We start from the raw sequence: 23,175 nt of genomic DNA, 5'->3' as shown, positions 1-23,175 counted from the left end.
TGTATGTATGGAGATTTCATTGTTTTGTTTGTTCGATTCATTCGGTTTGGAAAAATGCCCATAAGTGAAATTCCTTGAAGGTTATTTTGTGGAGTAAATGGTTACTATTTTATGGGAGTTCCGCTATTAGGCTTAGTTTTATCAATATATTAGTTTTCTAGTTACGCCGGGTAATCTGAGCATATGGCAAATTGTGTCACCCGTTTGTATTTATTCTGGTCTCAAGTCATTGTTTTGTTTCTAAATTAAACATGTAACCTGGAAACCCTGGCCACATTTTAGAATTAAAACATTCGAAGACTGTCAGCAAACATTGCACAGTTCATGGGCGCCCCCAGGGTTGGTTTAGCGAGAAACGTTTGATACCTTTTAACCTCGAAAAAGACGCTCAATTTTTCAATTGCGAGCTGAATATTCTATTTTTAAAATCTTTCATTTGCCTCATGGAATAAAATACTTTACTTGTAAGTTACCATGATATCGTAGATGACCTGATCTCGTACAGTATCAGGACAGTAGAAACGGCCTCTGATTGGTAGATGGTCAATTTGGGTACGCTAAAAATAATCTTTGCAAGTATAAAAGCACGCCGACCAATTTTATTATTTTATATATTTTTTTCCTTTTTATAATGATTTACACAGAGACTTCAAATGGAACAATATTTCATCAATAGCTGATGGTACATTTCGCAGCACAAGTCAACTGACTACATTGTAAGTCTCAACTTGAGTTTTTAGGACCCAAAAATTGAACTTTTTTTCCTAAGCTATCCATTTGTACTCTTTCTGCATTGATTTAAGGACGTTCACGCTAATTGTTTCTGCGCATCCTTACTGCGCACACAGATCTACTCGCCACGTCATGCATGCGCCCGCGCTAAGTAATAAAATGAACAATAATAGGGCAGATGGCCATTACTGTAGCTTTGCCTGGATCTAACGGTCTTGGACGTTCGGTGACCCCTACGTTTATTTCCAGAAACAGGTTTTGTTTACAATTATCTCCACACCGTCCAAAAATGAACAAAAAATCAGCGTGAGAAGTTAAAAAGATTCAAGATTTCTCTCCACGGGACAACGAATTCTGGCATCTTGTGACCGCAAGGCGCATGAAACTATGGTCGCTAAATGCGAACTTGTTCTTTAACGAACCTCAACAGTTGACTAAATTCACTTATCAGGTCCACTTAACAATATTTGGCAGAGAACATTTCACTTCAAAGATCTAATTGCAATAATTTTGGGCTTACAGACACTGTGGCCTTATTCGCTAACGAAGCCCGATTTTTTCAGATTTAGGGTGTTCTTCTGGGCATGTTCTCTCCAAAACGAAGTCAGTGACCCCCCATTTGTTTTACATTTCTGACTTAACTAACTCCTCATCTTACAGTGGTAAAACTCTCAGAAAAAAAAAATCAATGTTGGAAAATTTTCGCGCGAACGCCCTTAAATGGTTTTCTACTCATAAGTTTACACTGTAAATTTCCGTTCTAAACCTTTATCTACTAAGTACTAGGAGAATTCACCTTGATTTAGACCCCGATTTATCTTTTTATTTCCATCCCCGGCAGGAAACTCAACGGAAACCGGTTGACCAGGATTCCAGATTTTAGAGGTATTACAAGCATCATAAGCCTGTAAGTATATTAGCATTATCCTCAATAGTTTGGTCAAGTATAGAGATAAAGACCAATGGCGAGCAAATGTAGCTAGTTTTCACTCGTCTATATGTAATTTAAAATATTCCAGCTATGGAGGATATCATGCAAAGTTTATCTTTTCCAATTTTAAGGAAGAACACTGATTTTGTGACTAATTATGTATCGTGTAACTGGTTATTTACTGGAAAAAAAGGTCGAAATAAAGAGTAAATAAACTAAAAAAAATATCTGGAAAGGTAGAAAATTGTTGCCTGCTTCCTTCGCTTCAACTAAGAGCAGCATCAGATGTAGCAGAGCTACATTTCTTGCTTTTGAGCAAGCCACAGAAGTAACTTCATTTTTAAAAGTATCAATAGAATTGTTAGAATTGGTAGATTTAGAGTAAATGAAAGTGATGTTCTTACAATTAAAGCCTGTATTTTTACATTAGAAATTCCTGGAATAAGCAGCAGGTTTTTTTTTTCCTCTATAGAGTGGCTTGATGTATCTTTCGAGGACAACGTAACATGATTCTTTTTCTTTACCCAGTGCACTATTTCAAAAGTATTTCTTCATCAGAGTTTTGAAACTGAGAGTTTGTTAACTTTAGTGTAATATTTTTCAGAAACTTGGCAAATAATAATATCACGGATGTAGCCTGGCTTTCAAAGTCTGGAATCAAATTTTTGTCTGAACTGTGAGTACTTGAAGTGCACTTTACCTAGTTATATTGTAATAATTAAAAGAGGAAGTCTCTTGGTTATCTCTGTGTCCTTTTCGTTCTTCCGGCAGCTGAAGCCCTCGGTGTTTTGTACGCTTCTCGATTTTGGTGTTGCTAATCCCTTCTTCTTCTTCTTCTTCTTCTTCTTCTTCTTCCTCTACCTCTTGTTTATACGTAACATAATAATATCATTCAAGGCTAATAAGAAACAATGTTAATTTGTAGCAAATACAGATTTCAGTGTCTATCTTTCATACAGACAACTGGATGTCAATGAGATAGACCACGTACCGCTGGACTTCTGTCAAAATTTTTTCCATTTTTTACATGTAAGTAGCTCATTTAGGGATCGTTTGAGATGGGTACAACAACTACCAGTTCTTACAATGTTTCACCGAAGAATTCTGTTAGGATATGGATTTAACAACCTTGCCTTATCAATGCACTTGGAGGGGCGCTACATTCTAAAGGGAGGAATAAATATATTGAATTAAAATTCCCAGAAAGTAGTTTTGATCCACTCATAGAGAGATAAGACCAGAATGTGTTTTGTATGTATCTTTTAATGCAATCACTGAAGTTGAAGAGATGGTTGATGATGGCTGTAAACCAAAAATATTTTATAATTATTCAAAGATGGTTAGATTTGGAACAAGTTTCAACGGCAAGAACTTATTCTGCTTCGGCAACTCTGTTTTAGTAGTGAGGTATCTTTTGTTACTCATGATAACATATTACGTCACATGATACAAGTCATCTTGGATCCACCACCTTGGATTTTGCTTTTTTTCTCAGAAAGTCAGTAAATAACGTAAATTGATGGAAAATTAATCCCAAATTATAAGGGAGGCACAGTGTAAGATAGTACCAATACCACAATGCTGCTCAAGACAAGTGGCAAAACGAAGAATTCTGTCTAGCTTGACATGCATGCCAAACGCGGTCGCTATGCCAACGTAACATGACATAGAGAGACAGTTGAAATCTCCAAATTTCCGCAAGGATAAATGAAACCTACGAAAAGTTTCAGAATTACGAAGTAAAGCTCCTTTTTAAAATTACGAAAGAACTTTCGTGGACAGGGCCAATCTTTCCCCTCGGGCTAATATTTTTACAGAGGACTAATCACCAAAGAGATCATAAATGTTAATAGCTCAAGTTTCTGAAGTTACTTGGAAGAGGTAGGGGGAGGTTAGACGAACGGAAGGATATTGGATACTAAAAGGCGTCCTATGTTTTTTTTTTAGTGACTTGTCATTCAACAATATACAGTCTATAGCAGATGGAGCGTTCTCTGGCTGTCATAATTTATCGGCGTTGTAAGTAACAACTGAAATTATAAGTTATGGGGCCTAGGGCCTTAGAATGCTGTAAGATAATGAACAGTTTGTTTTGGTTAGTGTTCAGCTACCAGTCAAGAAAAATTCGACAGTATTTCATACTTAGTGAGATTTTCGGAAAGAATCGATCACATGGCAAACCCATACGGAGGTTTCTTCGTCCAATCACGATCGTGGAATGACTTCCTCACAGGTGAGAAATGCGTTTCATCCAATCAGAAATCAGCAGTCAAAATAAATCATTCAGTTCGCAAACGCGTTCACGTTGTTGTTGGCGCCTCTTCAATCTTCATTTACAGAAGTTTGTCGGGTTTTCACAGGTTTACACTAGTTTTCTCGAAGATTAGCTATAAACCACAGACAATGGCGGAAAGTTCGAAAAAGTTTATTGCTTTAGGTAAACCATTTGAAGTTTGTATTTAGGAACAGCAGAACAAAATTTATTTCTATAAATTCCTTCTTATCACTCTTATGAGAAGCAGCATGTTCGAGAAAATCTGTACATTAAATCGAGACTGGAGGCTGCTCGAGGAGTAATTCGTGAGTATGTTAATCTAAATGGTTATGGCTTAAGAAAGGATGAGGACGATGAAATCTAAATGGTACAAAAAAGACTGTTGTTGTTGTTGTTGTTATTGTTAATGCTGATTCCAATGCCGTATGTCGGTTTCTTGAGAGTTTTGTTGGGTCTGGTGTTTTTTGAAAGTGATGAATCAAACGCCACCGGTATTTGTAAGTACTTATCTCGAGTAATCCACCTCAACTAAACGTTAACCCTTTTACGCCCAAGTGGCCATATACGGCCACTTAATGGTCGTGCTCTTTGTACCAGTTGTGACGTCATCAATTTAAATGTCATCAGATGTTCTTGATAAGCAGATAGTAGCACTAGGCTGGGCCTTTCCGCACAATGGTCAGGTTTAGATATCGACGACATTCCGACGTCGCAAATCGAAAAACAACGTTATCAGTTTTGGTGCAAAAACGGTGGTAAAATGATCTACTACGCCTATGATTGATCAAGGTCCATTTCTAGGTTTCGCCCATAATTAACATCCAACTTTTCACGGCAGCCAGAAAGAACATACAACGTAAAAGGTAGCCAGTGTAAAAGGGCCGAGAAAAACAGAAAGGAAAGGGAACAACAAACAAAATTGAGAACGATTAATGGCAAAAAAAAAAAAGTCCAAATTTTGGCTTATGCACATGCCCCGAATTGAAATTTTGCTCAATTTTGTGCCTAATCCTCGAAAAATCTCTCCTTTTAGTAAAAAAAAGCTTTCTTAGCCAAACTTAGGCTTATTTAGCGTCATGGCAGCTAAAAAACCTGACTAAACGGTTAAAAACGGTATTTTTTGGCTTCAGTTTGGTATTCAAAGGGTTAGATAAAGCGAGTTTTATCTACTTATTTAAGAAACCGTTTTTGTGCCAGTACCTTTGTGTACACGTCAATATGATTAATATGACTACAAATACGATTGAACACGATGAGTACGATCTAAGGACGTTCGCGCTAATTGTTTCTGCGCATCTTTACTGCGCACGCAGATTCACACGCCACGTCATGCATGAGAGCGCGGGCTAACTAATAAAATGACCAATGGTAGGGGATTTGGCCATTGCTATAGCTTTGCCTGGATTTAACGTTCTTGGACGTTAGGTGACCGCCATTTTCTCTTGATGGATCATTTTCTCTACCGATCTTCTACGTTTAGCGAAAAAATGAAGAAAATCTATTGACTGAGAGTTTGATTTTTTGCAAAATACACCATCGAATTCCATTCTTGTTAGCTCTTCGTTTATCTGTGCGACGATTTCAATGTCTCTTGAAGGGTTAAGCTTTGTGAAAACGTTGGCAACATTTGGGGTTATTTACGCAATAGACTCACGTCTTCAAAATATGACTAAGATCGTTTACCTCCGTTGACTCACCTACGATATTTTTCACCATAAACCCCTGTAGACCATGGGGAATTGCGCGCGCCAATTTTTCAAAATCAGGGTACTTTTCCACACGCTTTATCTCTGAAACAAAGTCGATGACCCCCGATTTTCTTTTCTTTTCTTTTTTTTTTTTTTGGCATTTCTGACACACGTAACTCATTATCTCACTGCAGTGAAAATTTTCGCGCGAACGTCCTTAAGGGCAAATGCACAGAGAAATCGAGCAAAATGCAAAAAATCGCGGCTGCAGTCAGAAATGAAACCAATCTTAATTTTCAATTTGCAACGGGGTATTAACGAGTTTTCAAAGGTTTAAGGGTTTCTTTCGCAAAATACAGCCGAAGTTTTGAATTATTTGAGAAAATCGATTTTTGCACTCTCGCTGGCAAAAAATAGCAGAATAAATAGCATAAACTGGCATTCTCGAAAATGTCTTTGTGTAAGTAGTGAGGTTTATATCATCGGGAAGGAAGACACTAATTTAAAAGGAAGAGTATTTGAAACTTTATTTATGCCTACTTTTTGGTTCTAGATTATGTTTCTTGCTACGAGAAAAAAAAAACTTTGATAAGGCTTCACCACAGTCTCGGAAAATCGAGTTTCATCTCACAATTACAAACCGACTATTCGATATGTGGCCATTGTTCAATCGGGCTCGTTTTTTGGTTATAAAGTGTCTAAATGCTCTCCTTACACATCATATAACAATTGGTCTGGGGTTTTAAGCGAGCGCTTTATAAAACGCCTTCGAAAATTGAGTAGTTTCACTAAAATTTGAACTGAGTAGCATATTCCCCACACTTAACACTCAACAGTCCGGGATCGTTATCAGATTTGATAACCATGTGACGTCACAAGATGGCGGCCATTTCAAAAACCGGGAATTTCCGTATTCACTTCGCTTTGCTTGTTATTTGTTCGATTATACTCGGGTAATTTACCCATAATTCTATTCGATAATTACCAGAAAAGAAGGAGCCTCACGTGTTTTGAAGATGGCGGTTGAAGACCAGCGTAAACGATGTAAAATGCTATTCGTAAAGTGAAACAGTGCTTGCAATTTTGCATCCAAACCAGGTATGTTTTTCATTTTGTCATTTAAATTTAAGTTACCTGGAGATTTTTGCGAAAATCACAAAAAATATGTCGTTAATCTTCACGCCATATTCTTGGGATTTAACGTGTTTTTAGTGTTGTGCACGACCTGTGAAAAAAGTGCACGGGGGTATTTTGATTTGCGATGTGTTGTTCGTAACGGCGGCCATATTTACAGCTGTAATCGATATGTTCCTAGGTATTGAGATGGCGGATGCTGGTACCCGTAGAATCAAAATAGCAAATTTATGTCGATTTTGTGGATATAGCTTGGTCATTACATAGGGTAGGTTTATTGTTGTCGAGTTTTGCAGCGTAAAATTTTCGTTCCTTTTAGGCCTGACAGACACGCAGCATTCAACTTTAAGAATTACTGGTGGCAAAATCAAGGGGTACGTAAAAGTAACTTACATAAATCATCTAAGCCCCTTCAGAAAAAAATTAAAGCTCTTAGTGAGTCGCTCGATTCATGGTACGGCAGTCCAGGTGGTCGGGAAACCACTTGCGAATCTAACATTACTTGTTTATTTTCTTTTGAAGGGTTACCATGAGGTCAAAATCAAGGGGCCAGCAGGAACTCCTTTTCATGTCCTTCCTGAAGATTGGAAACAAAGACTCGTTCGCACTTCGTTGTGTTTTGCCGGAAATTAGAGAAATACCCGAGACACTTCTAGACGTGCCACAGTCTGGTATCCAAGAACGCTAAGAAAAATTACACTTTGAGAGAAGTTGCTGGAAGACAGATAGGCCGGGTGCAATACTTCATAAACAGGGAACTAAAACACCTTTCGGACTGCGGGAAAATCGACAATCACGTTAAAGGGTAAGTTGCCTATATTTAAGAGTCAATTTCAACAACTCGCGGTCCTGAAATATTTTCCGGAAATGCCGGCCAAACTAGGTCAGTTTTCTGGCACACCAGTCGTTATATAATGAAGCTTATTGTTGGATTTAGCGAGTGAACTATGGTACGAAAACATATTACTTGAATTATAGTTTCTTTTATATGAATCGGTCATTAAAAGCGTTTTTCCATATCACCGAATGCACAACAATAGACTACTGATCTACAACTAAAACAATTTTTTTCCGGAAATGCCAAGACTTCCAAGTTTACTGTCACATCTCACGACATAAAGTGTTGCATGTACCCATTCCACTGAACGGAGGTGTATCACGAATTAAAGTAAATATACCTGCTATATTTTTGTTGTTGTGCCAGAACCATATCAGGCGAGCCCACAACGACAAAGAGAACTCCAGTGCATCAAAGATGGAAACGAAATGTACAATACGGCAGAGGGGATTGAATTAGCAATCGCAGAAATGGAATTAGGCGTGGGATGGGATATGGCCATCGATGTAAGCTATTCTATCTTCAGTATATCTGGACAGAGAGTCGACAGAGGGAGGGTCGCGAACTGTTTCGATACTGTTATTTCCATTTCATAGTAATGAATCATAGTAGGAGATGTTTCGGTCCTAACCACGCTTCGCTCATGCAAATTGAACGAAATTCAGTTACAGCTTTCCGCTTGGAATATAGAAGCAACTTGTTCAGTGTCAATTTGTGAACTCAAGATGTATTTATTGTTAGTGTTTCGTTTATATTTTATACAGACTGTTGAACAGCCAGCTTCGCCAACTGCCAAGAAAATGAAGCCTGAGTGAAAATAGAAGCTATCATATTAGTATCAATAAACAACGCTTTTGTGAACAGAATAACTGTTGTCTACCTTCGTGTGTTTTTACTCGGAACAAATATTATACGGTGTCTATCTGATAATGAAACTTTTCGCTGTAGGTTTTGGACAAAGACAGTTTTCTTCCATACATCTCTGTTTCTATTCCATAATCCAGTAACCTATTGCGAAGCAAACATACAATTACAATTATATGAAATTGCATTGTGATGTTGTGAAAAAAGTAACTCCTTTCATCGCAGCGCCCTATCGACCGCCATATTGAATTATACACTGTTGCTACCAAATAATGTCACGTGAACGAAAACTTGCGCAGCGATTGGTTAATGGTTTGTTTTGGTCGAGGTTATCAAATCTGATAACGATCCCGGACTGCTCAAGCGCAAACACGCGGGTTTTGAATGAAATTATTGCACTAAACTCTCCTTCACAGCTTAAAAAGGATGACTTACTTTTACATGCCGTCCAGCTTTTCTCCATTTTATGCTGCGGGCCAGCTCTTGTTAAGCTAACTCAGTTCATTCGGTCATGGGTCACGACATAAAGTCACCGTAACGTCAGTCCGTGAAGCTCCTTGATAAACGGCTGTAACGCACACCGATGGAAATGAAATTTTCAACATCAGGAAATGCATTCTAGTACACCAACAAATTTGTTTCATCTATCCTTGCAATTTGTGGCCAATCGGGAAACTCGGATTAAAACAATCGGATTTTGAGGTGTTTCTGTACTCTACTCATTCAATGCATGGTGGCTATTTGAATGGCGGTTATTAAAATGTGTGGTAAGTTAATACAGGATCATAATCTCTTGGCAGGTTCATAATCACTTGGTTAATGTCATTAAGTTGGAAGAGAGGGGTTTTAATATAACCGGAACATCATTTCATTCGTATTAAAATGGTCCTTTACCCGGGAGCTTTTCTAAGGGATGATCAATGGCAGTTTACCGTACACTGTCTATGTTATTTGCATTTTGCAGTCTCAGAGTGACCGCGCGATCTTTATGCTTTAATATATAAATCAAAAAAATTCTACGCATGATAGGATTATCACATCACAAAGCGAGAAAGTATTTTTTGGTGGACAGCAGCTACACTTTTTCAAAAAATCTTCAATTCGACTTGGGTAGACCTGAAAAACCCAAGCAAATTTTTATAGATCATGCAAGAAGATTATTTCGACACTTAACAACCGTAAAATGTGCTCGATTCGAGTTCGGCCACATAACTAAAAGTCTTTTTGCAATCATAGACTAAACCTTGCTTCACAACGGCTATTGTCAAATCTCTTTATCAAAGGATGTGTTTTTCGCAGTGACAGCTATCATCTGCAACCGAAAAACAGACAAATATAGAAAGCTAAAAATTTCTTCTTTTAATATTAGTATCTTACTCCTCAAGATATAATTTTAACTATTAACGCGAGGACGATTTCGCAATGCTATTTTTTGCCAATTTATTCGGCCATTTTTTGGCCAGAAAGAGCGCAAAATCCATTTTACCAAATATTCCTAAAAGTAGACCTTTTTTAGAAAAATGAACACCAAAACCTTTGAAAACTCGTAAATACCTTCCTATAAACTCGAATCAAAGGTAAGTTAAACTTTGACCGTGGCTACGCTTCGCTCGACATTTCTGTGCATTTGCTCTTTATCTGTGACTGGACACGTGACTGGACATGTATCTGTAGATTATTTTGTGTTTTACACTGTGATCATCCAGGTCTATTTTTTTGCATTCGAAATTTGTTAGCTGTACTTATTTACTTAGCAGCAAATTACGTGTACTCTAAAGGAGGCGCCTCCACCGGAAAATGGACGTCTTTAATTACATAGTGTTTGTATTCTTATTTCATTCTCAGGTTATTAAACTTTAACAACATTTCACATATTACCAAAGAGACTTTTTCCGGACTGGGGAATCTAAGGACATTGTAAGTAATTTACATTTATACAATGAAATCATTAAATTTAGCATTTTGACGAGATTAAAATGCCACAAAAGAAACACGTTTGAGGCAATTGAAACTGACTGCTTTGACAAGTTAAAATGGTACGATTGCTTTCTTGTTTACTTGGTCATATCCTTTTTACTTTTACTAATAAGCATTAAAAATCAAATGTGTGTACGACAATAATCTTTATCTCACAGGAATATGTTTTGTAAATATTTTACATGCAAGAGCATTTCTACTCTCTGTGCATCTCTGCTAACTCGCTGAAAAATAATTAAAGTGACTGAAGAGCTTTCTGTTAAGTACAAAGCGCCTTTTGATCTGATGTTTGAGTCCGCATGTTTTCTCGTCATTTCATAATTCTAGTAAATGTTTCTTCTTTTGTCTAGAACATCAACCCTAATTGTATTACAATGCAAGTTCAATTATGTTTAAATTATCATCCTTGTTTTTCTTAGGATGCTCGCAAACAACAATTTAGCAACAATACCTAATGGCACCTTTAGTGAAACAACCGTCAAACAATTGTAAGTATTCATCAATGAAGTAACTACATCTGATTCTATTCAAAAGGCAAACTGTTTTCCTCAAAGCACCATCCACACATTTTAAAAGCAGTTTAAAAACTTTTATAATATAGCTTTAGCGAGGCGCGCGTTCTGATTGGCTAATACGCTCGGTCTATTTGCCCGTGGGTTGCAAGCTCACGTCAGTTTGTATATTTGTACTTTTCCTCGGCAATTGTTTTCATCGATGTTGACACACTTTAAAACATAATTCCTATATTTCTTCCCCTAAAATATGGAAAAATTTAATAATTCTTCCGGCGATGAGGAAGATTATTTATGTGAGCTAAGAAATTTCGAGATTTAAGCGAGCAGGAGTTGAATCAGCTGGTTGAACAAAAGCACTCGGCACTCGGAGGAGGACCAAGAAAAACAACAAACTGGTCCATATCAACCTTTCAAGGTTAGTAATGCATAGCGGGAATTTTAGAGAGAATTTTTCGCCGATTTGGGGACACTATGATTCAGCACAAGCTTTCATTGTAAAACTTTTCTGGCGTCGAAAGCCATTTAAACGCTTTCGGAGAGCAAAACTTGGTACATGAGAGTTTTAACAAATTTCTTTTTTAAGTGAAGTCTTGCATACGAAATCCTTTTGTTCCAAAAACTTTAAAGATAATAGTATTTCTGAGCTATAATAAAGGAAGTTTTATCAAATATTGGTAGCCTCTAATGAATTATTTAACTTAAGTTCCCGGGTTTCAGTTTTGCTCGATCACTCGATTCGCCTGAGCGTAAAGTGAACTCTTGAAATTGAAGAAACAGCCGTTCCAAGGAACGACTGCATCGTGCACAAATATAAACTTACGTTTCTGACATTTTACTTAAAGCCTCAGTCCTCCGTTCATTTATGTTTATTTTACCAAATAATGAAAGTGACAAAAATCCTTTTTTACATTCGTGTGTTCAAGTTCAACCTTAAACGCGCAACCCTTCAATTTACGAAGTGGAAAGGAAAACGAAACCCACAAACCTGCTAATAAATAAGAGCATCTCAAACAGCTCAAAGCCAGGGATGTTTGTTCGCATTCTTCTCCTCTCCCGCTTTTAAGAAATGTCTGGTTCCACATTGTTCTTTTATTTTGTCGAAAACGTCGCGAAGGACAGAGAGCTCAGCCACCAAAGGCTTCAACCATGTGCAGTTTGTTTTCAATTCTTCGAAAAACTGATCCAAATTTAAGCTTAACTAACTTTTGAGAAACGCTTTTACCGACTGCAAATTTCGTTTGTTGTCAGCTTGATATTTAAGTTAACCGAGCAGTTTGAAGTTGTTTGTTTGCCCGAGATCGAGAAAATGTAAACTATGAACTCGCCGCGATCCAAGAAAAATTTTGATGTGTCGCTTTGTCAGATTTTTGAACGACCATTTTCGCGCGGTTTAGGGCGCTTTTGACTTCATGTAAGCCGGAATAGATTCAATATATCTCAAAAGTCTCAATGTTATAAAAGAATTGGTAAATGTGCAGCGTGCAACTATCGAGTTATGAATGCACTTGGAAGGTTTGCTAAGCACTCAAGAAGCTAGAGTCGCACGAGGCGATAGCCGAGTGCGACTCTTGCACTTCTTTCGTGCTTAGCAATGAAATTAGACAGGTTTCTTTACCGTTTATTATTGTTTACTGTTTCAGATTTCTCCATAATAACAAGATAAAGTCCGTCGAACAAAAGGCATTTTCCGGCGTCAACGCTCTCGACTCACTGTAAGTTTAACATTCGCACGATTAACAAACCATTTGCCTCGGTTTTATGTCTTTGCTGTGTATCTTCGCCTACCATTTGGTACTTTTTTCGACAGCTACTGAGCTTACAAATCACCACTTATAAAAATGTAAAACTTTTCAGATAGACCCGGAATAAGACCGATTTAGAAAAAGTTTAGTTTTTTTGTAGTTGTTGTCTGTTTGTTTGTTTCATCAATGATTACTCAGACATTGCAAAAAGCCCGTGTAGCGCTGTGGAAGCATACTAACACTTCTGACTTCATGTGGTTGCCAGAAGACCCAACATGGACCGTGAAACGTTTTCCTTTCGAAAAATTTCATTTAACTGAATTACCAATGAAGCATTCAACACCGAAGACTGTATTGCCTATAGGCCCTAGCTACTTACAAGCATAAAGTGCTTACAGTATTTCGATCTAGTTTAAGCTACTTGACACAATATCTAAATCGGGGTCGTATAATGATAACGAGATAATCAAGGACATCAAAGAGAACACATATCGTGCGATGTATATATGGACACGCGTTTCCCAGTAAGTCTGACGTTATAGGCTTACAGTCAGTAAAGGTTGAACTTCAGATAATGAAACATCAAGCCATCTCCGCCTTCTTTACTTCTAAGAAATTCTGCTCAGTCAAGTGTTATTTTGTTTTCAGGACACTGTTTAACAATCCGTTAACTTTCCCTCCTTCTGGAATCTTTGATGAGCTCAATCGTGAAACAAAGATGTAAGTTGAAGTGTAAATCTCAAATGATATATATATATATATTAATCAACAGCTCTTTTTAGCGATGAATGCATTACAAGTTAGTTAAAAAATAAAAAAATAAAAGAGGTGTATGAAAGCAGTAGCGCACTTTCTAGAATTAAAATAACAACGTATAGCGTAGCACATATGGACACACGTTACATTTTCACTCACAATTTAGCCATGGGCAGCTCATAACCTTATCAAATAATTACGATAGGAAGAATTGACCACGATCTTGAAAAATTCATATCCACACTATATACAGTTTGTAATAGCCATCTGGATACTGACTTTCACTTTCCACCCACAGATCAATTACTTGTAGCAACCTCCAGGAGTTTCCACCAGGGAGATATGCTGTTTCGATGTGAGTAAAATTAAAAAAAAGTCCTGGATCGATAAACATTAACTCTCTTGGGAAAAAAACGATTTAAAAGAAAGGTGCCCTTCAACCTTAAAATTTTATCTCAATTGTGTTCAAAGGCTGGCGCTACGAGAGCTTTATAGTCACATAAAGGGAGCAATGCAATACATTTTTACGTCCATTAGCATTCATTGATTGGTGCTGTTTTTTTTTTATGTCATCAGAAAATGTGCTCCCTCTGCATCTTTTCACATGAAAATTGTTGCTCAGCACAAAACCATTGTAAGTATTGAAAAGGCGGGTTTTTCGTGCGGTGATTGTTCAGATAAATCATTGAACGGAGTCCATTGCTATAACTGCAGCTTCTGCACGACTGGTCATCATAGTGACCGCAAAGGAGCCTGTCGTACTTGTCCAGCAGGTATTTAGAAAAGAACTTAAAATTATTAATATAGATGATTGTACTGAATTCGTGAAGGAGAAGAATGATCAAAAAATAGTAAACTTATCTTAGACTCAACAAAGTGTGAGGGTCGTGACCCATAATACTCCTAGAGTTGTAACTCCCATAAGCCCTTGCGGTATAAGTGTAATAAACAAGAAAGCACAAGGTCGAAAGTGTTGACTGTGTCTGTGGATTAGTCCGCTGTTTCCCACTCGAGACGCTGTTGAGATCCTGCTTTGAAGCTCTATCGGCGAGCAAGTAACAAAATTGGTGTTTCCGGCCGGGCTGTTCAGACGATAGAAGGAAAGAATGACATAATTTACACCTCCAAATACCAGCCGATGTCATCGAGTGATACAAATATGGCCGCGCCCAGTGAACTGTTCTGGTAAAGCCGATGCAACCAAATAGACGTGTTAAGAGACTAAGAACCTGTATTGTCGAGTAGAGTGTCACGATAAAAGTTCAAGTAAGAAATGGCGGAAGAGTTTCAATTAACAATCCACACGGAACTGTGCAAAGCAACCGTAGAAAATACCAAGCTGGTTGCAAAGCATTTGAAGATAAATGAAGAGGAATTGAAGGACAAAACGAAGGTTCCGATCATCAATAAAATCGCTAATGTTATCGAGAAAGAGTTAACAGATGTGGAGGAAGAGGAAAAAGTGACTTTTCTCCAAGCTATCGTCGAGATATTGGTCGACACTCCACCACCACTCGAAGATGTTAAAGGAGATAACAGTGAGTTAATTTCTTTAAAGAAAGAAATCGAAGAACTTAAGCTTTTGCACAAACAGAAAACCACGGAATCGGAGAGTAAAGCAGATAGTGCTAAGGCCAAGCAGGAGTTAAATTCACAGTCAGGTGATGGCACGTCATCCCCTTTGCATTCTCTTATTGAATGCACGAGTGTACTTCGACGTCAGTTTAAGATTACCGGCCAGATTGGTGATCCAGACCAAAAAGATAAATTGAATTACAGTTCATTACGGAAACAAATTGAAACAGGTGTTGAACAAAAGTACAAAGAGCATGAGACTGTGGATTGAGTGATTCGTGCCATCAGTCCTGGGTTAGTTTTAAGAAGTTTTAATAATTTCGTCTTATTGTATCTGTAGTCTCTCGACGTAACTGTTGTTAATTATTATTTGTAATACCACTAGTTTATTAGTTGTCTCTAGTCCTTGTTGTCAATTTTAGTCTCTTTAGTTCTCTTGTTGCCTTCAGTTGTATTTAGTTGTACCTAGTTGTATATTAATAATTCGTGTAAACATGACCCGCCTTGCTTAGCTAAGCTATCCGCGGGCATGTTATAATTGTAATTTTAATTTGAAAACAAAAATAAAATGCATAAAATGTATGTATCTTTTAAGGATCTGTCACTTGACCGCCTGAAGAAGATTCTTCGTAGTCATTATGGGGTTAAGAATACTGCAGAATTGTACCAGAGTTTAGCATCCGTCTGTCAAAATGGGAAAGAAATACCTCAAGCATTCTTAATGCGAGCCCTCGACTTGACACAGAAGATACTCTTTGCAAGCCAGGAAGGGGAAGACCCATTGAAGTATGATGCTGGTCACATCCAGCAGCTCTTTCGCAGAGCCGTTGAGACTGGCCTCCAGGATGACAGCATTAGAACTAAGCTCCGCCCATTCTTAAGCAATGCATTGGTTGAGGATGAGGAACTAATTTATCAACTCAACGTCTCAGTCTCAGCTGAGAAAGAAAGGATAAAGAAACTGAAGAGCCAATCGAAAGGCAAATCACCTACAGTGTCCAAGATCAGTCAGGAATCACCAGAACCAACTAAAGTACCTCCTGGTAAAGTAGCGACCCCAAAAGAGGACCCCAAGTCAACCGACAGTACTAAATCAGAACTTCAAGAACTCAAGGCTGTAGTTGAAGCACTTAAGACTAAGGTTAAGGCTAGGTCTGGTACAACTCCCCAGCCCGAAGAAAGAAGAGGAAACAGATGGAGCAGCGGAAGAGGATAAGGAAGACGCGAAGTGAGACCGCGCCCATCCAAGTGAGCATGTCTGCATTGACATTATGAGTATTGTGAGCAGTTTGGTTTTAAAATGTCACGGAGGAAATTTGTTTGAGGGGAGGAGAGTGTGAGGGTCGTGACCCATAATACCCCTAGAGTTGTAACTTCCATAAGCCCTTGCGGTATAAGTGTAATAAACAAGAAAGCACATGGTCGAAAGTGTTGACTGTGTTTGTGCATTAGTTCGCTGTTTCCCACTCGAGACGCTGTCGAGATCCTGCTTTGAAGCTCTATCGGCGAGCGAGTAACAAAAGCACGAACTATTGTGTTGACACATTAAATTCTGGGTTTCAACTAACTCGTACAATGACGGGTCCTTAGTCTTCCAGTGATCTGAAAGACACCATGAGTGATTGAAATCAAAAATATTTTGTTTAGACCCAATAAGCTCGAATTTTACGAAAAAAGGATGGAAAATCTATTTCCACTGGTATAGGAGAAAAGGCACTTGGCTGGGATCGAAAATGAGGTGACATTAACTTAAATCAAAATCCAAATGCAGTAAAAATGAGTTTCAGTAACTTTGGCGTATTGCACTCCGGAGTTATAAACTTTGGCCTTTTTTAGTTATGTTGATTTTGGTAAACATCTTATTCTGATAACTTGAAACTAAGCATGGCTACCATTGTATCGTAGGAGGCTTTTATCAAGACGAGATTGGGCAAACTGCCTGCAAATTATGCAGCGTGGGTACTTACGTCCCGAAGGAAAGCTTTCCTGGAAGACGTGCAATTGACTGTCGCGCATGCCCATACGGTAAGAGAACTGTGCCTTGGTTAAATAAAACGGCATTCATTGTACTTTTTTCGTTAAAAGTGCCATTTAAACCTTGGATCATTCTAAATTAAGTTTGATTCCTATGTTGTGTAGCATGTTTAAAAAGTACATCAAGAAAGATCATAAATTTGCTACGATTTCCCTGGAGATGATTGAGATACAGATCTCCCTAAGACATATGCGAAAGTTCCCCTCGGCAAAATATAAAATAACTTGGAAAGTTATCCAAAAAGGCAGATGAGCTACATCAGCAAAATCAAAATAATAATAGATCGGACGTCCGTTTCCTCACAGGAAAACAAGTTTCAAAAGTAAATATCTCATCTGTAGAAGTTGAGTGAACACCGTAAATACTATCGTAAGCCTCCCTTTATCTCAAATGAACCCCCGTTTATGAAGAAATTAAAATATAAAATCACTGTCCCCTTTTTTTTTGTTGTTTGAATTTCTGGTGTATTTTTAACATTGTAATATTAATCTGGGAGCAAATTCACATTCAATAGTTGCTATCTTTGGAGATATATATCGGGAATCGATCCGTACACTTTATTGATCAGCAAAAACCATACCAAATTGATAGATCATCAATAACGTTTGGCTGATCATCAATAACGTTTGTTTAGATGTTGGCTTAAATCATCGGGAGCATATCACACATGCTTCAAGTATATAAGAGTGCTTCAAGGATATAAACCGTCCATTGGATAAGCGCTCGCCCTGTAACTCTTGCAGTATAAAGCTATGAACTTGAACTTGGAGGATAGGTAGCTCATCTAAAACTATCAAGGGACTTAGAAATGACGATATTTTTCTGACTAGTCGTCCCCTTTTGCACAACCATCTCAGATTTAATGATTTTTACAAAACGTTTAAAACAATGAATAAAGAAAGCTGTAAAAATATAAAAAGCAATAAGTAACTGAAAAACAAAAATGATGAATGAAAACCTTTACTTGAGTGTCTTTGCTACAATAGCAGTAAAAAATACGTAATGCGGGCTTTATGAGATAAATTGAAAATAACAACATCTAAATATCAATTTTGTTAAACGTCAAAATCTAAAACAGCTCTCAAAAGCCCTTAAAAGCTCTTCCTGGGTCTGAATAGGGTTAATAGAAGATTTATTGTATCGCAAATTGACAATTTCAAGCCCCAAACGCTTTTGTGCAAGTGACAGCTATGCATAACTTAAACAAACAATGATGTGGAAATGCATGTTTCTCATACTATGTTTTTAAAGCTTTTAAAACATTCGTTTCTGTACTTTATAAACAGGTACCCTTTCTAATGCAACCGCTGGTTATCGTGCCTGTAGATGCCTTGACAATTTTTATCGTGTAGATCGTTTTGGAGGGTGCTTGCCATGCCCCGAAACCGGTGTGGTATGCAAGAATGACACGGCGATATTGGCGCCCAATTATTACTGGAAGTGGACCAATGAAACTGCAGAAGAATCATATGGAAGATTTCTTGACAATATTCTCACGCCCAACCGAGATTACAACGACACTTATTCCAAGTTTAATGGATCGCTACCTGCGCCTCTTAAATGTCCCCATGTGGCATCCTGCAAAGGTGGCGTTGATTCAGAATGTCAGGAAGGATATTGTGGCACCCTGTGTGCAAGCTGCACTACTGATCACTATCATCGATTTAACACGTGCATAAAATGCCCCGATATGACAATCACTGTCCTCTCATCTGCCGGAGTGGTGATACTGTTTCTCGCGGTGTTCATGATGGTTCTTTGGGGCGACTCAAAGCATACTGATAATGACAGAACTGTCGCAGATGTCATCATGTCGTGCTTCAAGATTGTGTTGGGTTTTCATCAAGTTATCGCAGGGATTTTCTCAGCACTGACACGTGTTCGATGGCCAATAACTCTGATCACAATGGAAAAATATTTAAAATTTGTCGAAGGGAATATTTTGCAGTTTGCCCCTTTGAGTTGTATTTATCCTAGTTTTCGTTTGGATCCATTTCTAGAGTTTGCCCTAGCAGTAGCAGTCAACATCGTGGTTGTTTTCTTGATCCTGTTTTATCTACTTGCAAAGCAATGCTACATCAACAAAATGGAGATTTTCATGAGCGAAAAAGTGAACAAAATATCAAGCCTGAAGAAGTCGTGCTACCGAAATATATTCTTATTTCTTTTATTGTCATATCCAATGACAAGTAAGAAGATAATTCACATTCTACCGTTGCCTGGGGTTTGTTTAAACATGTGCTTTACCAAAGACAGAAACGACTGTATTTCCCTCCTGAGGGCCGATTACTCAGTCCATTGCTTTACCGCTCGACACAATGTCTTCTGGCGCATTGCTGCTACGTTTTCGCTGTACCCAATAGCCTTCCCGCTATTGGTGCTGCTACTCCTTTTCAAGTACCGGGATTCTCAAGTACATGCTGAAATCGCCTTTGCTTTGAGAGTGTATTTTGAAAACTACAAAAAGACATACTGGTTTTGGGAGATAGCTGAAATGTATTGGAAGCTAATGCTGATCTCGTTGATCCTTCTCTTTGAATCTGAAAGCCGCTCCCGTATCGGATTTTCCGTGGCCACAGCCAGTGCTTTTGGAATTGCCCACACCATCTTCCGTCCAATAAAAGGGAAATTTGAAGATCGCCTCCAGACGTACGCTTTGTGGGTAATATTCTTTGACGTTTGCCTTGGTGCAATTTATTCGCAGCCTGAAGTCAACGATGCTCGTAGTGAAAACGAATCCATCTTTGTCAATATCCTCTTTGTGTTCCTCAACAGCTCGGTACTGCTTGTAACCTTGGGTAAGTTTCAGTCTTTCTGTCTAGACAGATAGCAATTAGCTTATAACGTTTCGTAGATATCTCTGTAGCGAACATGAACAAGAATGGTTCAGGGTCCATTGTCCAAAGCCCACGTTAAATGAACACCCTTCAGTTTCTATATTTACACAACTGTACAGTACTGAGGACGGGTGAAGAAGCAAGAAATTAAGAGAAATTCTGTCGCCCTAAGGTTTTTCTTTCTGTTGTTTATTTTCCTCTACTGTTAAGGACGTTAATCCCGGTGTGCTACTGACTCAATATAAAAGTCAAAACAGAAATGTCACTTAGATTGCCATATCATAACTTTATTTGATGCTTTTTATTCCACGTATATGTTATTTCAAATCTTATTGCGATTGCTTTTTTCTCTCTTCCGACAAATGGTGGAAGTCTATGTGACAAGGAAATGTTAAGTCCCGCTACTTATCATCAATCTTGTACCTTTCTTTAACCGTAATGTGTCCAAATGTGTGATTCTGACCAGTTGTATTTCTCGCGCAATGAATAGCGACATAGATCAACTTATTTATATAAACATCCTTGTTTGCCTTTTCTAGGGAAGGGTGTTCTCCATATGCGACACTTCTGCGGAAATGTTACTGCTTGCTTTGGACGATGCTTCCAGGTTCTTTGTCAAAGCTGCAGGGATCTAAAGAGAAAAGCAATTCGCCAAAGGCAGGATTTGGTATCAGTGTCTCTTTCAGAGGTTTCTATCGAAGAACTTATCCAGCAACCAATATGACAAATTCAAGGGATTTAAAGCTCAAAACTCTTTTGTGGTCTGGTTGTGAAGAAAGCTGTTTAGACTGCACTTTATCGAATTTTAGCTAAGCCAGGGGAGAGCTGTCAAGGACTTTAAACGATACTAAAAGTAGTTTCAACTGCATGTTCGCATTTACCATGTAACCTAAATATCTTTATATATATATATATGCTTGCTCTTCTGTATGTAATGGGGAATTCTACGGAAGTCTTTGACGAAAAACAGTTCTTTCTTTTTCGTAAACGTGCTGAAGTCAGCATTTTTGTTCGAGATCCAAGGTTACTTATCTCTGAAAAATGGGTGACTACTGTTTTTTCTTTGTGGATTCCAATAGTCTTTGCTAAGATCTGCTAAGTAAGGTGCAGGTAGCTGTTGACATCTGTTAAGATGCTTTTGTTCTGAGTTAGTGTACCCGCTTTCCGGAGTCAGTGGTTGAAAATAGTTTGAAAGTTACAAACGACTTATTTACAACATAAACAAAACCGACAAACATACCTCAAACAGACCGACTTAATTTGGCAAACCATGGACGGATCAAAACTTACTAAAGCCGACCAGTGACTGCTGCCAATTTCTACAGGAGTCTTTCAGCCAATACCATCATGGCTAAACTGACCAATCACTTTCAACGGACTACCATCGACTGACAAACTCTACTCACTTTACTCTGAAAATTACTTCCGTTTGGGTTGACGAAACATATGAGTTATCAACAACAGTGGTTTTCAGAGCTACTCTCACCCGGACGATCACACAATACGAACTAAACAAATAGTTTTATGGCAATTGTGGATTATTACATTTTTAAGGTTTTCGACCTCTAATCCCCAACTAGAATGGAACCAAAACTAAATTGTGTTAAAATCTTAATTAAGGATGTAATCATAATAAATTAACCCTGGACACTCCGTCTAAACTGGTGCCTCCCACCTCCCCCTTTCATGGGAATAACAAGACACCAGAATCAATAGTCCTTAATTTAGTATTTAGCGTTAAACAGCTTGTAACCAGTTATAAACTAGTTATTGCTTTTTTTTTAACTTGAACTTGAACTTTAATTTCTTTTCTTTTTTTATATAGTTACAAGAATTGCTTGCCCCCGCAACTGGTTCCAGGACTAATCGAGGCGGGGGCAAGAGTTGATACTAGGAAAGAAAAAAGAGAAGGAAGGAAAGAAAAGAAATAATGATAAGTAATGATAATTTACAGCAAAATTTATTCAATATGTTTAATTACTTACTTACATTGGGCAATAGATGTAGTTTTAAGTTGACGAGTTTTTTTTTTGTTTTTTTTGTTTTGTTTTTTTGTTTTTTTACCGTGTTTAAATGAAGATTATGTATGAACTTCAGAAACGAATGCATTTTTTGTCTGCGCGTTTTCTTGGAGTTATTTATAGGTACTGTTTTTACGTTGAAGATGGCCCACTAATATTATGGCTCCGTTCACCACAAACCTGATGAGAACTATCATTTAAAGGTAACTAATAGAAAGAGAATCATTTTTTCTTCACAACGTTGTTTTGAATCAGTCATTGTCTGAGGATCCTTTAAATAAAATCTGAAATTATTGAAAATTATTTATGGCAAGGTAGTCTTGAGGTACATCCGAGCGTCCTAATTGGTTCTTTCTTAGTATCTTACGGCCCGTACAGGTTACTATTTTTCTTTAAACTTGTGTATTTTGAGATATTTTGCCTTCACTAAACAATAGAAAGACACCCAAAAGCCATAAGGCATTTATACGTTGGTAAGCCTGGCCCATTACAGAGAGATGAAGGTAAGGCTTGAGCTAACGGGTACAAAGACTTGGATACTTCAAGCCTGCTTGCTAAAGAATCTTTCACGTAAATGTTCTTAGCTATAACGAAAGCCCAACTATCATAACGCAGAAGATTCCTCTCCAACACATAATAGCTATAATCCTTCTGCATTGAAATGTCTGTACTCAGACCACATCATAGTCGCCCCTCCCCTACCCTCATTCGACGTTGTTTTGAACTGAAAATAAAGCATACAATTGTTGTGATATCCAATGCTACATTGCCAGAGGGGAGGGAGATAACCATCATTCATTTAAAAACAATTTCGGTTTTGATCAGTATTTTTCAAACGTTTCTCAATTATAGTTTTGTCCAGGGCTGTAGCCGCCAAAGTAGCTCCATCTGACGAAGTTGACCGCACGCAGGTGGAGGGTCGGGCTGGGGATACAGCTTAGGGACTGGCCTACCTCTGATGGTTTGCTGGGGGCCAGCTGTGAAAAGCATCGGGAAGGGTAGGGTGTCTTTTACCGACACCTTCACTTAGCTAAACTTGAGTTTCCAGTGTTAAATAACGTTGATTCTGACTGTGTCTCGGCACTTTGATAAGTTGTTTAACAATTCTTGAGGGTTCTGTGTTGACAACGGACCTTGCTTGAGAGGCACATAATACGTGAATGCGTGACGAGCTAATCGTCTAGCTAGCGGGTGGTACTTGGGCCCCTGGGACTTTCTTTGAGTCTTTGTGGGTATCTATTTGCGATATATGTAG

The 23,175-nt window shown here is 38.1% G+C and overlaps 1 protein-coding gene and 1 long non-coding RNA gene across 2 annotated transcripts in view; both read left to right on the top strand.

Annotated features, from left to right (window-relative positions):
• LOC149101622 (uncharacterized) overlaps positions 1 to 22,401 on the top strand; it is a 39,676-nt gene extending 17,275 nt beyond the window's left edge. The window contains exons 9-21 of the mRNA XM_089275751.1: positions 1,539 to 1,639; positions 2,268 to 2,339; positions 2,623 to 2,692; positions 3,549 to 3,682; positions 10,308 to 10,379; positions 10,859 to 10,927; positions 12,595 to 12,666; positions 13,345 to 13,416; positions 13,751 to 13,807; positions 14,029 to 14,225; positions 16,933 to 17,052; positions 18,349 to 19,860; positions 20,439 to 22,401. Coding sequence (XP_089131877.1) covers positions 1,539 to 1,639; positions 2,268 to 2,339; positions 2,623 to 2,692; positions 3,549 to 3,682; positions 10,308 to 10,379; positions 10,859 to 10,927; positions 12,595 to 12,666; positions 13,345 to 13,416; positions 13,751 to 13,807; positions 14,029 to 14,225; positions 16,933 to 17,052; positions 18,349 to 19,860; positions 20,439 to 20,623 — 2,733 coding nt within the window. The 3' untranslated portion in view covers positions 20,624 to 22,401. The remainder of the gene's footprint in view (positions 1 to 1,538; positions 1,640 to 2,267; positions 2,340 to 2,622; positions 2,693 to 3,548; positions 3,683 to 10,307; positions 10,380 to 10,858; positions 10,928 to 12,594; positions 12,667 to 13,344; positions 13,417 to 13,750; positions 13,808 to 14,028; positions 14,226 to 16,932; positions 17,053 to 18,348; positions 19,861 to 20,438) is intronic.
• LOC149101623 (uncharacterized) lies at positions 7,591 to 8,467 on the top strand. The gene is made up of 3 exons (XR_016202856.1): positions 7,591 to 7,643; positions 7,965 to 8,104; positions 8,363 to 8,467. It is a non-coding gene; the product is annotated as an uncharacterized LOC149101623 (long non-coding RNA).
• Positions 22,402 to 23,175: the final 774 nt, after the last annotated feature.

This window comes from Orbicella faveolata, unplaced genomic scaffold (genome assembly GCF_042242905.1).
Source record: "Orbicella faveolata isolate gen_17 unplaced genomic scaffold, um_ofav_v1 contig_37, whole genome shotgun sequence".
In the NCBI taxonomy this organism is placed as follows: Eukaryota; Metazoa; Cnidaria; class Anthozoa; order Scleractinia; family Merulinidae; genus Orbicella; species Orbicella faveolata.
The sequence above is the reverse complement of the archived record's forward strand: the minus strand, read 5'-3'. Positions and strand labels throughout refer to the sequence as shown.